The 17,884-nt window shown below is 44.7% G+C and overlaps 1 protein-coding gene across 2 annotated transcripts in view; it reads left to right on the top strand.

Moving 5' to 3' along the window:
• Window positions 1–17,884, top strand: part of LOC139548871 (complement C4-like) — a 32,839-nt gene that overhangs the window by 1,562 nt on the left and 13,393 nt on the right. The window contains exons 7-28 of one of the 2 annotated variants that reach the window (XM_071358784.1): window positions 368–455; window positions 619–724; window positions 866–992; window positions 1,152–1,267; window positions 1,489–1,665; window positions 1,855–2,052; window positions 2,287–2,481; window positions 8,978–9,124; window positions 11,563–11,695; window positions 11,849–11,920; window positions 12,136–12,342; window positions 12,827–12,947; window positions 13,198–13,268; window positions 13,468–13,607; window positions 13,787–13,990; window positions 14,477–14,528; window positions 14,645–14,729; window positions 14,953–15,155; window positions 15,255–15,488; window positions 16,117–16,220; window positions 16,460–16,625; window positions 16,996–17,210. In XM_071358784.1, the coding sequence (XP_071214885.1) occupies window positions 368–455; window positions 619–724; window positions 866–992; window positions 1,152–1,267; window positions 1,489–1,665; window positions 1,855–2,052; window positions 2,287–2,481; window positions 8,978–9,124; window positions 11,563–11,695; window positions 11,849–11,920; window positions 12,136–12,342; window positions 12,827–12,947; window positions 13,198–13,268; window positions 13,468–13,607; window positions 13,787–13,990; window positions 14,477–14,528; window positions 14,645–14,729; window positions 14,953–15,155; window positions 15,255–15,488; window positions 16,117–16,220; window positions 16,460–16,625; window positions 16,996–17,210 (3,161 nt within the window). Of the gene's footprint in view, window positions 1–367; window positions 456–618; window positions 725–865; window positions 993–1,151; window positions 1,268–1,488; window positions 1,666–1,854; window positions 2,053–2,286; window positions 2,482–8,977; window positions 9,125–11,562; window positions 11,696–11,848; window positions 11,921–12,135; window positions 12,343–12,826; window positions 12,948–13,197; window positions 13,269–13,467; window positions 13,608–13,786; window positions 13,991–14,476; window positions 14,529–14,644; window positions 14,730–14,952; window positions 15,156–15,254; window positions 15,489–16,116; window positions 16,221–16,456; window positions 16,626–16,995; window positions 17,211–17,884 lie in introns of both variants that reach the window. The other variant, XM_071358783.1, reaches the window with a different exon arrangement.

The following is a 17,884-nucleotide window of genomic DNA, read 5'->3' as shown; positions in this document are numbered from 1 at the left end:
GCCCAACAAGATCCCCCTCTATTTCTTTAAAGGAGGTTGTCTGACTGTATGATACGGCCCAACAAGATCCCCCTCTATTTCTTTAAAGGAGGTTGTCTGACTGTATGATACGGCCCAACAAGATCCCCCTCTATTTCTTTAAAGGAGGTTGTCTGACTGTATGATACGGCCCAACAAGATCCCCCTCTATTTCTTTAAAGGAGGTTGTCTGACTGTATGATACGGCCCAACAAGATCCCCCTCTATTTCTTTAAAGGAGGTTGTCTGACTGTATGATACGGCCCAACAAGACCCCCCTCTATTTCTTTAAAGGAGGTTGTCTGACTGTATGATACGGCCCAACAAGATCCCCCTCTATTTGTTTCAGTTCTTCCTATGTTTGAGGTGAAGATAGCAGCTTTGAAACCATATTATTTGCTGACAGAGGATTCCTTTCAGTTCAGCGTCTCTGCAAGGTGAGATTGTTGAAGCAGATTGCATTAATGGACTGTTTTGTGAATTGTTCATACATTTTACATTTACATTTTAGTCATTTAGCAGACGCTCTTATCCAGAGTGAGGGCATACATTTTCATACTTTTTTTCATAGTGTGCCAAATACATGTGTGTTGATTGCAGGTACACCTATGGCAAAGGTGTCAATGGCATAGCTTATGTTAGATTTGGACTAATCAATCAAGAAGGCATAAGAACACATCTACCTGGCCTAGAAAACAAGACTTCTGTGAGTTCACTTTATCATCTCAAAGCTTTACATAAAAAAACATAACATTAAAGTCAATGTTTCTGATTGTGGAGTTAATGTTTCCATTGACTTTGATTTTTCTGATGAGCCATTTGTGAACTTATTTCTGGTGTATTTTAGATCCAAGACGGCGTCGCCAGCATTACCCTGCCAACTGAAGACCTACGTGGGAAAGCAGGAAAGCAAAGTATCCCACACATGGAGGGATACAATCTGTACATAGCTGTTACAGCTTTAGAAACAGCAAGTAAGTCCTTCATACAGTCCGATAAAACATGACCATGCCAGCAGATTCAGGTGTTTTCTCTAGGGCAGACAATAACTGTTTGTGATGTATGACAGTGACCTTCTCTCTCTGTATTTGTATCTCTCGTTCTCTATCTATCTTTCTATCTCTCTCTCTCAGGCGGAGATCTAGAAGAAGCTGAGAGCACTTCAGTAAAGATAGTGACGTCTCCATACATCATTGACATGTCTAAGACTAAGGAATACTTCACACCTGGGGGAAGGTTCTCTATCCTGGTACAGTGTGGTCGTTTCTGCACTCAAAGACAAACGTTAACACCATAGAATAAAATATAATTGTATTCATTCAGGACATCTTATTGAGATGAACAAATCCCTTTTCGAAATGAGATGTACAATAGTTATCAGTGTTATCAATTGTATTTGCTTTACCATTTAGAGTATGACTGTATCTACAGCCATAGTTGACTGGCATATGCTGCATGTTTCATTCTCAGGCCACCACCACCCACCCAGATGGATCCCCAGCCCCTGCCCTCCGTATGAGGGCTTCAGTTTCAGTGACCTCTGTAGGAGGCACACAGTCTGTTGAGATGGAGGGATCCGGTAACTCTAAGGGTGAGGCTGTTCTTGCCTTCGAAGTGCCCAAACTAGCCACATCTATGGATATCAAGGTACAGGACAGACACAGAGAACTTTCAATCAACTCTATTTCCCATGTAGTTTGACAAGCATCATATGTGTCTCTGAGCTCTATGTGGTTAGCAGAGAGGTAGTGCACTAAATAGGGAATATAGTGTAATTTGAGACACAGTCACTATTTGATGTGAGGTCATATTGACTATCTGTTCCTCTCTCTCCAGATGTTTGCTGAGGGAGCGGAGGAGGAGGTAATAGTGGGTGATGCCAAAATGACAGTGTTAGCAGTCCAGTCTAAGGGGAACAGCTACCTGAGTGTAGAGATAGAACATGTCACCCTGGAGCCTGGAGGAACCATGACAGTCACTCTCAGAGACATCACTCCACCAGGCACCCCACGACCAGCCTACATCTACTATATGGTAACATACTGGAGTATCAGTCCATTCTAATAATGGATGGAGACCATTTACCACTTCTGCAACATACTTTATCTGTGCATAGCTTCAAGTTTCCAGACACTACAGTAGACTGGGTTTGTCATTGTCTGTAACCAACATGAATATAAACACGTTGGGGGTTGAGAAATGAATCATTTCAATATCTGTAGTGAAGAGTAATGATGTGTTATCTCCTCTGTTTCCATTCTGTGTCAGGTCCTGAGTAAGGGCAGAGTGGTCCAGATGAACAGGGTCCAGAGGACTGAGCTGACCACCTTCAGTCTGCCCTACAGTCTTGACCTGGTCCCCTCCTTCAGACTGGTGGCCTACTACTTCACACAGGCACCAGAGAAGACTACCATAGTGGCTGACTCTGTATGGGCGGATGTCAAAGATATCTGCAAAGGACAGGTTCTGTAGTTGCTGTTTGTTTCTCTGCTTCTACTCTTTGTTTTATTATTATTATTCATATTTAAGGGCAGATCAGCTTTAATATTGGAGATAGATTGTAGTTTCCATCAATGTAATTGTCTGCATCATTTCCAATCCCCCATATATTTTTTTGTAAATATAAATATACATACATATACACATACACATACAGTGGGGAGAACAAGTATTTGATACACTGCCGATTTTGCAGGTTTTCCTACTTACAAAGCATGTAGAGGTCTGTAATTTTTATCATAGGTACACTTCAACTGTGAGAGACGGAATCTAAAACAAAAATCCAGAAAATCACATTGTGTGATTTTTAAATAATTAATTTGCATTTTATTGCATGACATAAGTATTTGATACATCAGAAAAGCAGAACTTAATATTTGGTACAGAAACCTTTGTTTGCAATTACAGAGCTCATACGTTTCCTGTAGTTCTTGACCATGTTTGCACACACTGCAGCAGGGATTTTGGCCCACTCCTCCATACAGACCTTCTCCAGATCCTTCAGGTTTCGGGGCTGTCGCTGGGCAATACGGACTTTCGTCTCCCTCCAAAGATTTTCTATTGGGTTCAGGTCTGGAGACTGGCTAGGCCACTCCAGGACCTTGAGATGCTTCTTACGGAGCCACTCCTTAGTTGCCCTGGCTGTGTGTTTCGTTTCGTTGTCATGCTGGAAGACCCAGCCACGACCCATCTTCAATGCTCTTACTGAGGGAAGGAGGTTGTTGGCCAAGATCTTGCGATACATGGCCCCATCCATCCTCCCCTCAATACGGTGCATTCGTCCTGACCCCTTTGCAGAAAAGCATCCCCAAAGAATGATGTTTCCACCTCCATGCTTCACGGTTGGGATGGGTTCTTGGGGTTGTACTCATCATCCTTCTTCCTCCAAACACGGCGAGTGGAGTTTAGACCAAAAAGCTCTATTTTTGTCTCATCAGACCACACGACCTTCTCCTATTCCTCCTCTGGATCATCCAGATGGTCATTGGCAAACTTCAGACGGGCCTGGACATGCGCTGGCTTGAGCAGGGGGACCTTGCATGCGCTGCAGGATTTTAATCCATGATGGCGTAGTGTGTTACTAATGGTTTTCTTTGAGACTGTGGTCCCAGCTCTCTTCAGGTCATTGACCAGGTCCTGCTGTGTAGTTCTGGGCTGATCCCTCACCTTCCTCATGATCATTGATGCCCCACGAGGTGAGATCTTGCATGGAGCTCCAGACCGAGGGTGATTGACCGTCATCTTGAACTTCTTCCATTTTCTAATAATTGCGCCAACAGTTGTTGCCTTCTCACCAAGCTGCTTGCCTATTGTCCTGTAGCCCATCCCAGCCTTGTGCAGGTCTACAATTTTATCCCTGATGTCCTTACACAGCTCTCTGGTCTTGGCCATTGTGGAGAGGTTGGAGTCTGTTTGATTGAGTGTGTGGACAGGTGTCTTTTATACAGCTAACGAGTTCAAACAGGTGCAGTTAATACAGGTAATGAGTGGAGAACAGGAGGGCTTCTTAAAGAAAAACTAACAGGTCTGTGAGAGCCGGAATTCTTACTGGTTGGTAGGTGATCAAATACTTATGTCATGTAATAAAATGCAAATTAATTACTTAAAAATCATACAATGTGATTTTCTGGATTTTTGTTTTAGATTTCGTCTCTCACAGTTGAAGTGTACCTATGATAAAAATTACAGACCTCTACATGCTTTGTAAGTAGGAAAACCTGCAAAATCGGCAGTGTATCAAATACTTGTTCTCCCCACTGTACATACATACATAAATACACATACATATATATATATATATTTATTTTAAAAATATATTTTCCGTTAGTTAAACAAAGGTTAAATCAAATCAAATAAAAAAGATTTTCCGCTAACGTTTCCACCCCTCCCCTAATTGGAGTAAACTAATGGACAACAACACTTAGGCGTCTACTTCCAGCTTATACATACTATATACATTTTACGGACACAATCTATTTTACAATAGTTATATTTTGTTTGTTTTTAGTCCTGCCTTCCTCTACCCTCAACCTCTCCCATCTATTGCTGTCACGCCCTGGCCTTAGTATTCTTTGTTTTCTTTATTATTTTAGTTAGGTCAGGGTGTGACATGGGGTATGTTTGTGTTTTGGGTGTTTATATGGTAAAGGGGGTGTTGGGTTTAGTGTATGGGTTTGTGTTGAGTGTATGTGTCTAGTTATGTCTATGGTTGAGTGTAGGTGTTTAGAAAAGTCTATGGTTGCCTGATTTGGTTCTCAATCAGAGACAGCTGGTTATTGTTGTCACTGATTGGGAGCCATATTTAAGGTAGCCATAGGCTTTAGGTATTTTGTGGGTAATTGTCTATGTAGAACGTTTTGTTGCTTGTCTGTGCACTTACGTTATTTAGCTTCACGATCGTTTGTTGTTTTGTATAGTTTGTGTAAGTGTTTCGTTTCGTGTTCATCTTCGTCGTTCAAATAAAAGAAGATGTATTCATATTCCGCTGCGCCTTGGTCCGTCTCTCCACACGATCGTGACAGAATTACCCACCAAAGGATCAAGCAGCATGACAAGCGGCAACAGGAGCAAGGCATCAAGGATTCTTGGACATGGGAGGAGATATTGGATGGAAAGGGACCTTGGGCTCAACCTGGAGAATATCGCCGTCCCAAAGCTGAGCTGGAGGCAGCGAAAGCAGAGAGGCGGCGATATGAGGAGGCAGCACGGAGGCAAGGCTGGAAGCCCGTGAGTACTACCCAAATATTTCTTGGGGGGGGGCTAGGAGGTAGTGGGCCGAGGGCAGGTAGGAGACCTGCGCCCACTTCCCAGGCTAACCGTGGAGAGCGGGAGTACGGGCAGACACCGTGTTACGCAGTAGAGCGCACGGTGTCTCCTGTACGTGTGCATAGCCCAGTGCGGGTTATTCCACCTCCCCGCACTGGTAGGGCTAGATTGAGCATTGAGCCAAGTGCCATGAAGCCGGCTCTACCTATCTGGCCACCAGTACATCTCCTCGGGCCGGCTTACATGGCACCAGCCTTACGCATGGTGTCCCCGGTTCGCCTACATAGCCCAGTGCGGGTTATTCCACCTCCCCGCACTGGTCGGGCGACGGGGAGCATTCAACCAGGTAAGGTTGGGCAGGCTCGGTGCTCAAGGGAGCCAGTACGCCTGCACGGTCCGGTATTTCCGGCGCCACCTTCCCGCCCCAGTCCTGTTCCACCAGTGCCAACACCACGCACCAGGCTTCCAGTGTGTCTCCAGAGCCCTGTTCCTCCTCCACGCACTCGTCCAATGGTGCGTGTCTCCAGCCCATTACCACCAGTGCCTACACCACGCACCAAGCCTCCTGTGTGTCCCCAGAGTCCTGTGCGTCCTGTTGCTGCTCCCCGCACGAGCCCTGAGACGCGTGTCCCCAGCCCGGTACCACCAGTTCCGGCACCACGCACTAGGCCTAATGTGCGTTTCCAGGGTCCAGTATGCCCTGTTCCTGCTCCCCGCACTAGCCCTGAGATGCGTGTCCCCAGCCCGGTACCACCAGTTCCGGCACCACGCACCAGGCCTACAGTGCCCCCAGCCGGCCAGAGCCATCCGTCTCCCCAGCGCCATCTGAGCCATCCGTCTCCCCAGCGCCATCTGAGCCATCCGTCTCCCCAGCGCCATCTGAGCCATCCGTCTCCCCAGCGCCATCTGAGCCATCCGTCTCCCCAGCGCCATCTGAGCCATCCGTCTCCCCAGCGCCATCTGAGCCATCCGTCTCCCCAGCGCCATCTGAGCCATCCGTCTCCCCAGCGCCATCTGAGCCATCCGTCTCCCCAGCGCCATCTGAGCCATCCGTCTCCCCAGCGCCATCTGAGCCATCCGTCTCCCCAGCGCCATCTGAGCCATCCGTCAGTCAGGATCTGCCAGAGCCGCCAACCAGACAGGATCTGCCAGAGCCGCCAACCAGACAGGATCTGCCAGAGCCGCCAACCAGACAGGATCTGCCAGAGCCGCCAACCAGACAGGATCTGCCAGAGCCGCCAACCAGACAGGATCTGCCAGAGCCGCCAACCAGACAGGATCTGCCAGAGCCGCCAGCCAGCCATGAGCGTCCAGAGCCGTCAGCCAGCCATGAGCAGCCAGAGCCGTCAGCCAGCCATGAGCAGCCAGATCCGTCAGCCAGCCATGAGCAGCCAGATCCGTCAGCCAGCCATGAGCAGCCAGATCCGTCAGCCAGCCATGAGCAGCCAGATCCGTCAGCCAGCCATGAGCCGTACAGCCAGGATCCGCCAGAGCCGTTCAGCCAGGATCCGTTCCTCAGCCTGGTGCTGCCCCTTATCCTGGTACTGCCCCTTATCCTGGTGCTGTCCCTTATCCTGGTGCTGCCCCTTATCCTGGTGCTGCCCCTTATCCTGGTGCTGCCCCTTATCCTGGTGCTGCCCCTTAGTCCGGTACTGCCCCTTAGTCCGGTACTGCCCCTTAGTCCGGTGCTGCCCCTTATTCCAGTGGGTTTAGGAAAGCGGGTAGTGACTATGGTGGGGTGGGGACCACGACCAGTGCCGGAGCCGCCGCCGTGGACGGACGCCCACCCAGACCCTCCCCTAGACTATGTGCTGGTGCGCCCGGAGTTCGCACCTTAAGGGGGGGGTTATGTCACGCCCTGGCCTTAGTATTCTTTGTTTTCTTTATTATTTTAGTTAGGTCAGGGTGTGACATGGGGTATGTTTGTGTTTTGGGTGTTTATATGGTAAAGGGGGTGTTGGGTTTAGTGTATGGGTTTGTGTTGAGTGTATGTGTCTAGTTATGTCTATGGTTGAGTGTAGGTGTTTAGAAAAGTCTATGGTTGCCTGATTTGGTTCTCAATCAGAGACAGCTGGTTATTGTTGTCTCTGATTGGGAGCCATATTTAAGGTAGCCATAGGCTTTAGGTATTTTGTGGGTAATTGTCTATGTAGAACGTTTTGTTGCTTGTCTGTGCACTTACGTTATTTAGCTTCACGATCGTTTGTTGTTTTGTATAGTTTGTGTAAGTGTTTCGTTTCGTGTTCATCTTCGTCGTTCAAATAAAAGAAGATGTATTCATATTCCGCTGCGCCTTGGTCCGTCTCTCCACACGATCGTGACAATTGCTGATGTCCATCCAGTTTGATTTATATTTGCCATATATTTTTAACTGTGCTGTTTCACAAAAGTTCTGAACCTATATACATTTTACATACACAGTATATTTTACATTTGTTATCTTGTTGTTATTAGTCCCACCCTTTAGCTCCATTCAACCCCTCCCAACCATCTCTTAACACCATCCATATTGGATTTTTATATGCCAAATATTTTTAAACTGCGCTGTGATGCTTCACTAAAGTTCTGAACCTTTCTATTCTCAAAGTTTCTACAGATTGTAAATTAAAGGTAAACATTTTTGCTAAAAGTATTATTATATTATTGATTGATTGACTATGACTTTTCAAATCACCCAGTATTGCTATCTGTAGCTTAGCTCCAGCTAAATGCTGCAATTTTTCATCCATTCTACTTCTACTCTTACTACATTTAGACAGTTATGGTTCTATTCTTTTGTCAGTGCTGTGCATCAAGAAGGCAAATTGTATGTTTTCATCTTGACTAATAAAGATCAATCAAAATGATATATACTGAACAGAAATATAAATGCAACATGCAACAATTTAAACAATTTTACTGAGTTACAGTTCACATAAGGAAATCACTCAACTGAAATAAATTCATTAGAACCTAATCTATGGATTTCACGTGGCTGGGTAGGGGTGCAGCTGTGGGTGGGTCTGGGAGGGCATAGGCCCACCCACTAAGGAGCCAGCCCAGCCAACCAGAATGAGTTTTTCTCCACAAAAGGGCTTTATTACAGACATAAATACTCCTCAGTTTCATCAGCTGCCCAGATGGCTGGTCTCAGATGATCCCACAGGTGAAGAAGTCAGATGTAGAGGTCCTGGGCTGGTGTGGTTGCACGTGGTCTGTTGTTGTGAGGCCGGTTGGACATACTGCCAAATTCTCTAAAATTATGTTGGAGGCAGCTTATGGTAGAGAAATGAACATTCAATTCTCTGGCAAAAGCTCTGGTGGACATTCCTGCAGCCAGCATCACAATTGCACGCTCCCTCAACTTGAGACATATGTGGCATTGTGTTGTGTGACAAAACTGCACATTTTAGAGAGGTCTTTTATTGTCCTCAGCACAAGGTGCACCTGTATAATGATCATGCTGTTTAACCAGCTCCTTGATATGCCACACCTGTCAGGTGAATGGATTATCTTGTCGAAGGAGAAATGCTCACTAACAGGGATGTAAACAAATTTGTGCTTAAAATATGAGGGAAGTAAGCTTTTTGTACATTTCTGGGATCTTAGCTCATGAAACATGGGACCAGCACTTTACCTGGGGCGTTATATTTTTGTTCAGTATAGATTTGCATGGAGGCAGAATGTGATATTATCTTTGGTGTTGTATTTTCAGATCGAGATCCTTCCATTTAAAGAGCATAAACCAGCTGACTTGGTGACTGTGGTGGTCCGTACAGACCAGGGAGACAAGGTAGCTCTGGCTGCTGTAGATACAGCTGTCTACATCCTCAACAAGAACAACAAACTCACTCCTGAGAAGGTACAGAGCCTCTGTCTGTCACACACTTACCAGGTTTCATGAATAGATACATACATTACAGTTGAAGTCGATACATACACTTAGGTTGGAGTCATTAAAGCCCGTTTTTAAACCACTCCACAAATTTCTTGTTAACCAACTATAGTTTTGGCAAATCGGTTAGGACATCTACTTTGTGCATGACACAAGTAATTTTTCCAACAATTGTTTAGAGTCAGATTATTTAGCTTATAATTAATTCACTGTATCACAATTCCAGTGGGTCAGAAGTTTACATACACTAAGTTGACTGTGCCTCTAAACAGCTTGGAAAATTCCAGAAAATTATGTCATGGCTTTAGAAGCTTCTGATAGGCTAATTGACATCATTTGAGTCAATTGGAGGTGTACCTGTGGATGTATTTCAAGGCCTACCTTCAAACTCAGTGCCTCTTTGCTTGACATCATGGGAAAATCAAAAGAAATCAGCCAAGACCTCAGAAAATTTTTTTGTAGACCTTCACAAGTCTGGTTCATCCTTAGGAGCAATTTCCAAACACCTGAAGGTACCACGTTCCTCTGTACAAACAATAGTACACAAGTATAAACATCATGGGACCACGCAGCCGTCTTACCGCTCAGGAAGGAGACGCGTTCTGTCTCCTAGAGATGAATGTACTTTGGTGAAAAAGTGCAAATCAATCCCAAAACAACAGCAAAGGACCTTGTGAAGATGCTGGAGGAAACAGGTACAAAAGTATCTATATCCACAGTCCTATATCAACATAACCTGAAAGGCCACTCAGCAAGGAAGAAGCCACTGCTCCAAAACCGCCATAAAAAAGCCAGACTACGGTTTGCAACTGCACATGGGGACAAAGATCGTACTTTTTGGAGAAATGTCCTCTGGTCTGTTGAAACAAAAATATAACTGTTTGGCCATAATGACCATCACTATGTTTGGAGGAAAAAGGGGGAGGCTTGCATGGTGAAGAACACCATCCCAACCGTGAAGCACGGGGGTGGCAGCATCATGTTGTGTGGGTGCTTTGCTGCAGGAGGGACTGGTGCACTTCACAAAATAGATGGCATCATGAGGAGGGGAAATTATGTGGATATATTGAAGCAACAATTCAAGACATCAGTCAGGAAATTAAAGCTTGGTCGCAAATGGGTCTTCCAAATGTACAATGACCCCAAGCATACTTCCAAAGTTGTGGCAAAATAGCTTAAGGACAACAAAGTCAAAGTATTGGAGTGGCCATCACAGAGCCCTGACCTCAATCCTATAGAAGATTGGTGGGCAGAACTGAAAAAGCGTGTGTGAACAAGGAGGCCTACAAACCTGACTCAGTCACACCAGCTCTGTCAGGAGGAATGGGCCAAAATTCACCCAACTTATTGTAGGAAGCTTGTGGAAGGCTACCCTTAAACGTTTGACCCAAGTTAAACAATTTAAAGGCAACGCTACCAAATACTAATTGAGTGTATGTTAACTTCTGACCCACTGGGAATGTGATGAAAGAAATAAAAGCTGAAATAAATCATTATAATAAGGTGGTGATCCTAACTGACCTAAGACAGGTAATTTGTACTAGGATTAAATGTCAGGAATTGTGAAAAACGCAGTTTAAATGTATGAGTTTGATGAGTTAGACTGTGAGTTAGACTGATGAGTTTCAGAAGAAAGTTTCTGGCTATTTTGAGTCCGTAATCGAACCCACAAATGCTAATGCTCCAGATACTCAACTAGTTTAAAGAAGGCCAGTTTTATTCCTTCTTTAATCAGAACAACAGTTTTTAGCTGTGCTAACATAATTGCAAAAGGGTTTTCTAATGATCAATTAGCCTTTTAAAATGATTAACTTGGATTAGCTAAGACAACGTGCCATTGGAACACAGGAGTGATGGTTGCTGATAATGGGCATCTGTAGGCCTATGTAGATATTCCATAAAACATCTGCTGTTTCCAGGTACAATAGTCATTTACAACATTAACAATGTCTACACTGTATTTCTGATCAATTTGATGTTATTTTAATTAATCAATTTGATGTTATTTTATTTTAAAATGTTCTTTCAAAAACGAAACATTTCTAAGTGACCTCAGACTTTTGAACGATAGTGTATGTATCCCCTGTATGTACAGGACAGTATGTGCTCTATTGATATGTATCTACTGTATGTACAGGACAGTATGTACTGTATTGATATGTATCTACTGTATGTACAGGACAGTATGTACTGTATTGATATGTATCTACTGTATGTACAGGACAGTATGTACTGTATTGATATGTATCTACTGTATGTACAGGACAGTATGTACTGTATTGATATGTATCTACTGTATGTACAGGACAGTATGTATTTGTCTACCAGGGAGAATGGGATATCCAAAAGACAAATCTCTGTTGTTCATGCAGTAAATGGACCAATAAAGTAATCTTCTTCTTTAGATGTTTGCCTACATGAACTCCTATGACCTGGCGTGTTCTATGGGAGGAGGCAGAAACTACCAGTCTGTGTTACAGGACGCGGGGCTCGCCTTTATAACCAACTGTGGAGATACAGAGGGTCACGTGAGGAAGTGTACGATTTACATTTAGACATTTAACTCATTATAATATTGAAGGAATAGCACATGCTCCTGATTGGTTAAAGCACACCACTGCAGCTGTTTTCCTTGATGGAGTTTATTTCACCCAATATTGTATGATTTTTCTTTTGTCCTCTGATAATCAGATTACTCCTGTAAAAACAGAAGTAGAAGGACGAAGAGAGCCCTGAACCATCACCAGGCTTTCTCTGATATCAGTAGGTGTAGCAGTAACCTCTCCTATTCTCCCTCCATCTTCTGAGCATGCTGGTTTCACTCTTATGGTGAGCGTATCAGGTATTATTAGTTATAGAATATGGAGAGTGCTCCAGAGGATAAGTTTCAATATGTTCAGATATGTTTCAGAAAAAGTCTTCCTTAGCATATTACATGTATATCATTTATTAGCTAGACACATTGTTCTTATCTGCAGTCAACAGGTACCAGGAGCCAGTGGAGAAGAAGTGTTGTCACGATGGGGCCAGGTTTAACAGCCTAGGTCTGTCCTGTGAGAGTCGTCATTCTAAAACCACCCACAAGTCTGCTCCGTGTCGCGCTGCCTTCCTCAAGTGCTGCAGAGATGCCACCATGCTGAGGAGCAACATCACAAAGAGAAGGAACACATACAGCCTGGCAAAAAGTACAGTATTGTATTATAATATTATATTAGTAGTTGGAATGTCAATAGCATCTCAGAAGTATCTCACAAGCTACAGATTCTTGTGGTGCATTTAAGGCACGAGGGGGTGTGGTATATGGCCAATATACCATGGCTAAGGGCTGTTCTTATGCACGACACAACGCGGATACAGCCCTTAGTCATGGTATATTGGCCATATACCACAAACCTCCGAGTGCCTTATTGCTATTATAAACTGGTTACCAATGTAATTACAACAATATAAATAAATGTTTTGTCATACCCGGTGTATACGGTCTGATATACCACGACTTAAGCCAATCAGCATTCAGGGCTCAAACCACCCAGTTTCTAACCACTAATATAGAACTTCTTAGATAAATCAATACTTTTGTCTTTTTTCAGATTAGTTGTACTACAGTATATGCACATATTTTGTATTGATTGAGCTGAAATGTGTCCTCTTCCCTGTCCTCCTGTTTAGCGGCTGATGATATTGGTGAGGAAGAAGAGGCCATAGATGAGGTGTCTGTCCACCTCCGCTCCTATTTCCCTCAGACCTGGATGTGGGGCATCGTTGATGTGGGGCCCTCTGGTCTCGTAAGGTAACATGGTAACCTGCAACATCTACGTCACAAATTATACCCTATTCCCTATATAGTGCACTACCGGCCCTGGTCTAAAGTAGTGCACCATATAGGGAATAGGGTGCCATTTGGGACACAGACCAGGACAGTCATGACTGGGACCAGGAGTTTTCCCTGACCATGTGAACTGACTGGGTAAAGCTTGGGGACCAATATAGTGTAACAAGTATATTAGGAATGACATCATGTTGTATGTTATTATTTTCAGACACAGTGTTGCTGTCCCTGACTCCATCACTACCTGGGAGGTTCAAGCAGTGGGGATCTCTAAAACAAAAGGCAGGTCACCTCTTCCTTCTAACCTTAGACCATTACACTAGCCTAGTCCTAAATATATTTGTGCTCAATTCAACTAATTTTAGCTGTCATTGTCAAGCCAACCATGACAACGAGTGACAAAAACATTGCATGATAGCACAAACAGACTTTCAGAGGACAGTCATCAAGTGGTTAATGTTAGTGTTGATTCTCCCTTCAGGGTTTTGTATAGCAGAGCCCAAGCCTCTGGTGGTGTTTCAGGACTTCTTTGTATCTCTCAGACTTCCCTATTCTGTGAAGAGAAATGAACAGCTACAGATGAAAGCTGTGGTGTTCAACTACAGAACTGACTGTATGGAGGTAACTAGTGTTGTAAAAACAATATATGTCAAAACAATATATTTGAGTCCAAAATGCCCCCAACAGCCATTTATACAAATAAACTGCAGTTGCAGACTTTTTCATCTGTAGATTCCTTTGATAGACATTTTTACTATACTTACATCTACTACCATGTATATGTGTTTCTCTCTGTGAAGGTGACAGTGGAGCTGGCGTGGGTGGAGGGTCTGTGCAGTGCAGGGGGAGACAGAGGGGACAAACAGGTGGTCACAGTACCAGGTAACTCTGCTGTCCCTGTCTACTTCACCGTGGTTCCTCTGGTCATAGGAAACATCCCTATCCATGTAGACGCCTACACTAAGACGGCTCGCGACCAGATCAAGAAGGACCTCAAAGTTACGGTATGAACACCACCCTTGTATCACCTCTCTCCCTCTAATATACAGTAGTGCTTCGGTATGTCTCTATGATACATGTGTACATTAGGCTACATGTGCTTCTCACTTCTTTATTGTGCTGAACACCACTGTTTTTCTCCCATTATTAATACAAAAGATACAGTACAGATGTAGGATCTTAATTTGATTACCCTGTTGCAGGATTACTATCCTGCAATGCAGGACATTTAAAACGTGTAGTATACTATAGGTTTTAAAAGGCTTTCCACTTTGACATTTCTGTCTTGATTTTCCCTTACAAAAACAGTTGCAACCCCTACAAAAATGTCCATTCATTATAATTCACATATTCATTCACATTTCCTGTTGCTGCAGGATAATTTTCCTGCTGTAGCAATCTGGCTCAAATTAAGATCCTACATCTGTATATGTCTGTATAGATTGTATAAACAATCTGAATGAACGCTCACATTTTGTTCTGTTATACAGGGGGAAGGGGAACTGGTCTCAATACAACATGAATACAACATTGATGGGAAAGGTAATGTTGTCTTTCTAAACATGTGAAACCTGTAGTAAAAGTGACATTTATGCAAACAAGCCTCATCAGACCATTGAGTTAAAACAGTCTCTCCATTTCTTATCTATGTCACACAGCTGCCAAGTCAATCGAGCTTGAAATTCCACCTCCTCCTAATGCTGTCCCTGGACTGGAATCTCACACCTACATCAGTGTCAAAGGAAAGGAGGGTGGATAAATACTTTAGTCAGACTTTCTGCTAGTATGGAACATATACTGTGTGGGGTCTGTAGTCCTGTATGTATTTACATTGACATTTTTTACATTTTGGTCCATGAGATATTATTTCAGACTATGAGTTTTCCCTGACCAGTTTTTCCAGACCAATCTCCAGGGCTAGTTTACTGCTATAACAGGGAAACCTCTCCCATCACGCCCATGTAGGTGGTGTGATGGGAGAGTCAGTGGAGAACTGTCTAAGCCTGGATGGAGTGGACCAGCTCATCTCCCTTCCCAAGGGGTGTGCGGAGCAGACCATGGTCACCATGTCTCCAGCCATCCACGCCATGAGATACCTGGACGCTACTGGACAGTGGGTCGACCTAAAGGCTGAACGCAGAGATGAAGCCCAAGCCATGATACAGGCTGGTGAGGGGACACTGGGAGAATTTAAGTTAATCCCCTTTGAGACATCTACCCTTGTGGGAATCAAATGGTTGAAATGAATTGATTCTTTCTCTTTCCAAGGATACGGCAGAATCCTGACCTTCAAGAAGACCGATGGATCCTATGGAGCTTTCCTGTCAACCCCAAGCAGTGTTTGGTTGACAGCCTTTATAGCTAAGGAGTTGTCCCAGTGCAGGGACGTGATTTCAGTGGAGGACTCCTACATCCAACAGTCTATTTCCTACCTGGTGTCTAAACAGCTGTCCAGTGGAGCCTTCACTGACCCTAACCCACTCTATGACCGCACCATGCAGGAAAGAATGCTTTATTCATCCATACAAGATGGAAATATGAGTTATGCTGTACCCTACCCCTCAGAAATACACATTAGGTTGGAGAGGCTGGGGGCAGTGGGCAGCCACACTGTGTCGCCAGTTGAGCAGTTTAGGGGTTAAGTGCCTTTCTCAAGGGCACAACAGCAGGAGATCTTGTCTTTCTAGGATGTGTCACTAATAACCATCTAGCAGTCGACTCAAATATTGTCCAAATAGTTTTCTGCCCAGGCTGGGTAGCAATCGTGCCACTATAACCTCTACGTAGGGGCTACCGAGTGGCGCAGTGTTCTAAGGCACTGCATCTCAGTGCTAGAGGCGTCACTACAGACCCTGGTTAGATTCTAGGCTGTATCACAACCGGCCGTGATTGGGAGTCCCATAGGGTGGCGCACAATTGGCCCAGCGTCGTCCGGGTTAGGGTTTGGCCGGGGTAGGCCGTAATTGTAAATAAGAATTTGTTTTTAACTGACTTGCCTAGTTAAATAAAGGTTAACAAATATATAATAAAGTACGACCCAAATGTTCTTTATGTCCGGACCATGCAGGTACCATTCCATACAATATGATGTCTTTACCTGTCTGCTATCTGTCCATTCCCTCACCTCAGGGTGGAGTGGGAGGGTTTGAGGGAGAGGTGTCCCTGACAGCGTTTGTTCTGATAGCCATGAACCACGCTGTGGCACTGTACCCTGAAGGAAAAGGCTCAGAAATGGTAATACATCGATTCAACTAAGTCATGGACTTAACCTTTACATCACCTAACTTATCATCACTGACTTAACCTGACTTACTCAAAGTTGTGTAATTATTATCCCGAAGGGGCAAGTTGGTTTTTCAGCAATATGATCCAGAATAAAGCAACATGCCTTTTTGTGTCTGTTGTGATAATGTTTAACTAATGCATTTGTTGTTTCTAATGCTAAATCTATCTACCATTTCCTGTGTTAGAAGCAGGCTATGGAGCAGGCTAAGGCCTACCTGGAGTCGAAGCTGGACTCCCTTCAGAGGCCCTTCTCTGTTGCCATCACCTCCTACGCCCTCTCTCTAACCTCCCCTGGCGGAGACAGTGCCTCCATGGCTCAGACCAAACTCAGGGCCTTGGCACACAGTAACAATGGTCAGTACCTTGTTACTTTACTAGTCATCTTGGGCTACGGGTTCACTAGTTGTCTAATTACTTCAGAAGTTGTCTATATCAGAAAGGCTCTATTCATCTAAAGTGTGTTTTAACTCATTCCTTTGGACTTCAACCTGCTTTGATTACTAGCGCCTGTAAAGTATTACCGGTAGTGGCTGGAGAAAAAGGCAGGACAAGGTCTTCTGGGTAGACATTGATTCCCTGGTCTGTATGATCATTGAGGGAAGGTAGACATACACAATGACAACATTTAAACAGCAGAGGGCGCCATATTATTGATTATGTCTCCCCTGCAATGTTATATGGCTAAGGACGTAGCTGCTAAACATACTGTATATCTCCCCTGCAGAAGCAGATACATGTCACTGGGAGGCCAGTGATGCTCTGAGGCTGAGCGGGGAGACGAGGGCCAATCAGGTGCCCCAGGCCCAGGCCATCTCCGTGGAGACCACGGCTTACGCCCTGCTCCAGACAGTGGCGGAGGGAGACATGACATACGCGACGTGCATCGCCCGCTGGCTCACTGAGCAGAGACAGTACGGAGGAGGGTTCCGCTCTACACAGGTAGGTACTGTAGGTCAAGCCATCAGTAGACAGACAGGTAGGTACTGTAGGTCAAGCCATCAGTAGACAGACAGGTAGGTACTGTAGGTCAAGCCATCAGTAGACAGACAGGTAGGTACTGTAGGTCAAGCCATCAGTAGACAGACAGGTAGGTACTGTAGGTCAAGCCATCAGTAGACAGACAGGTAGGTACTGTAGGTCAAGCCATCAGTAGACAGACAGGTAGGTACTGTAGGTCAAGCCATCAGTAGACAGACAGGTAGGTACTGTAGGTCAAGCCACCAGTAGACAGACAGGTAGGTACTGTAGGTCAAGCCATCAGTAGACATACAGGTAGGTACTGTAGGACAAGCCATCAGTAGACATACAGGTAGGTACTGTAGGTCAAGCCATCAGTAGACAGACAGGTAGGTACTGTAGGACAAGCCATCAGTAGACATACAGGTAGGTACTGTAGGTCAAGCCATCAGTAGACAGACAGGTAGGTACTGTAGGACAAGCCATCAGTAGACATACAGGTAGGTACTGTAGGTCAAGCCATCAGTAGACATACAGGTAGGTACTGTAGGTCAAGCCATCAGTAGACAGACAGGTAGGTACTGTAGGACAAGCCATCAGTAGACATACAGGTAGGTACTGTAGGTCAAGCCATCAGTAGACATACAGGTAGGTAC

This window comes from Salvelinus alpinus, chromosome 22 (assembly GCF_045679555.1).
Source record: "Salvelinus alpinus chromosome 22, SLU_Salpinus.1, whole genome shotgun sequence".
Classification (NCBI taxonomy): Eukaryota; Metazoa; Chordata; class Actinopteri; order Salmoniformes; family Salmonidae; genus Salvelinus; species Salvelinus alpinus.
This window is presented reverse-complemented; position numbering and strand designations above follow the sequence as displayed.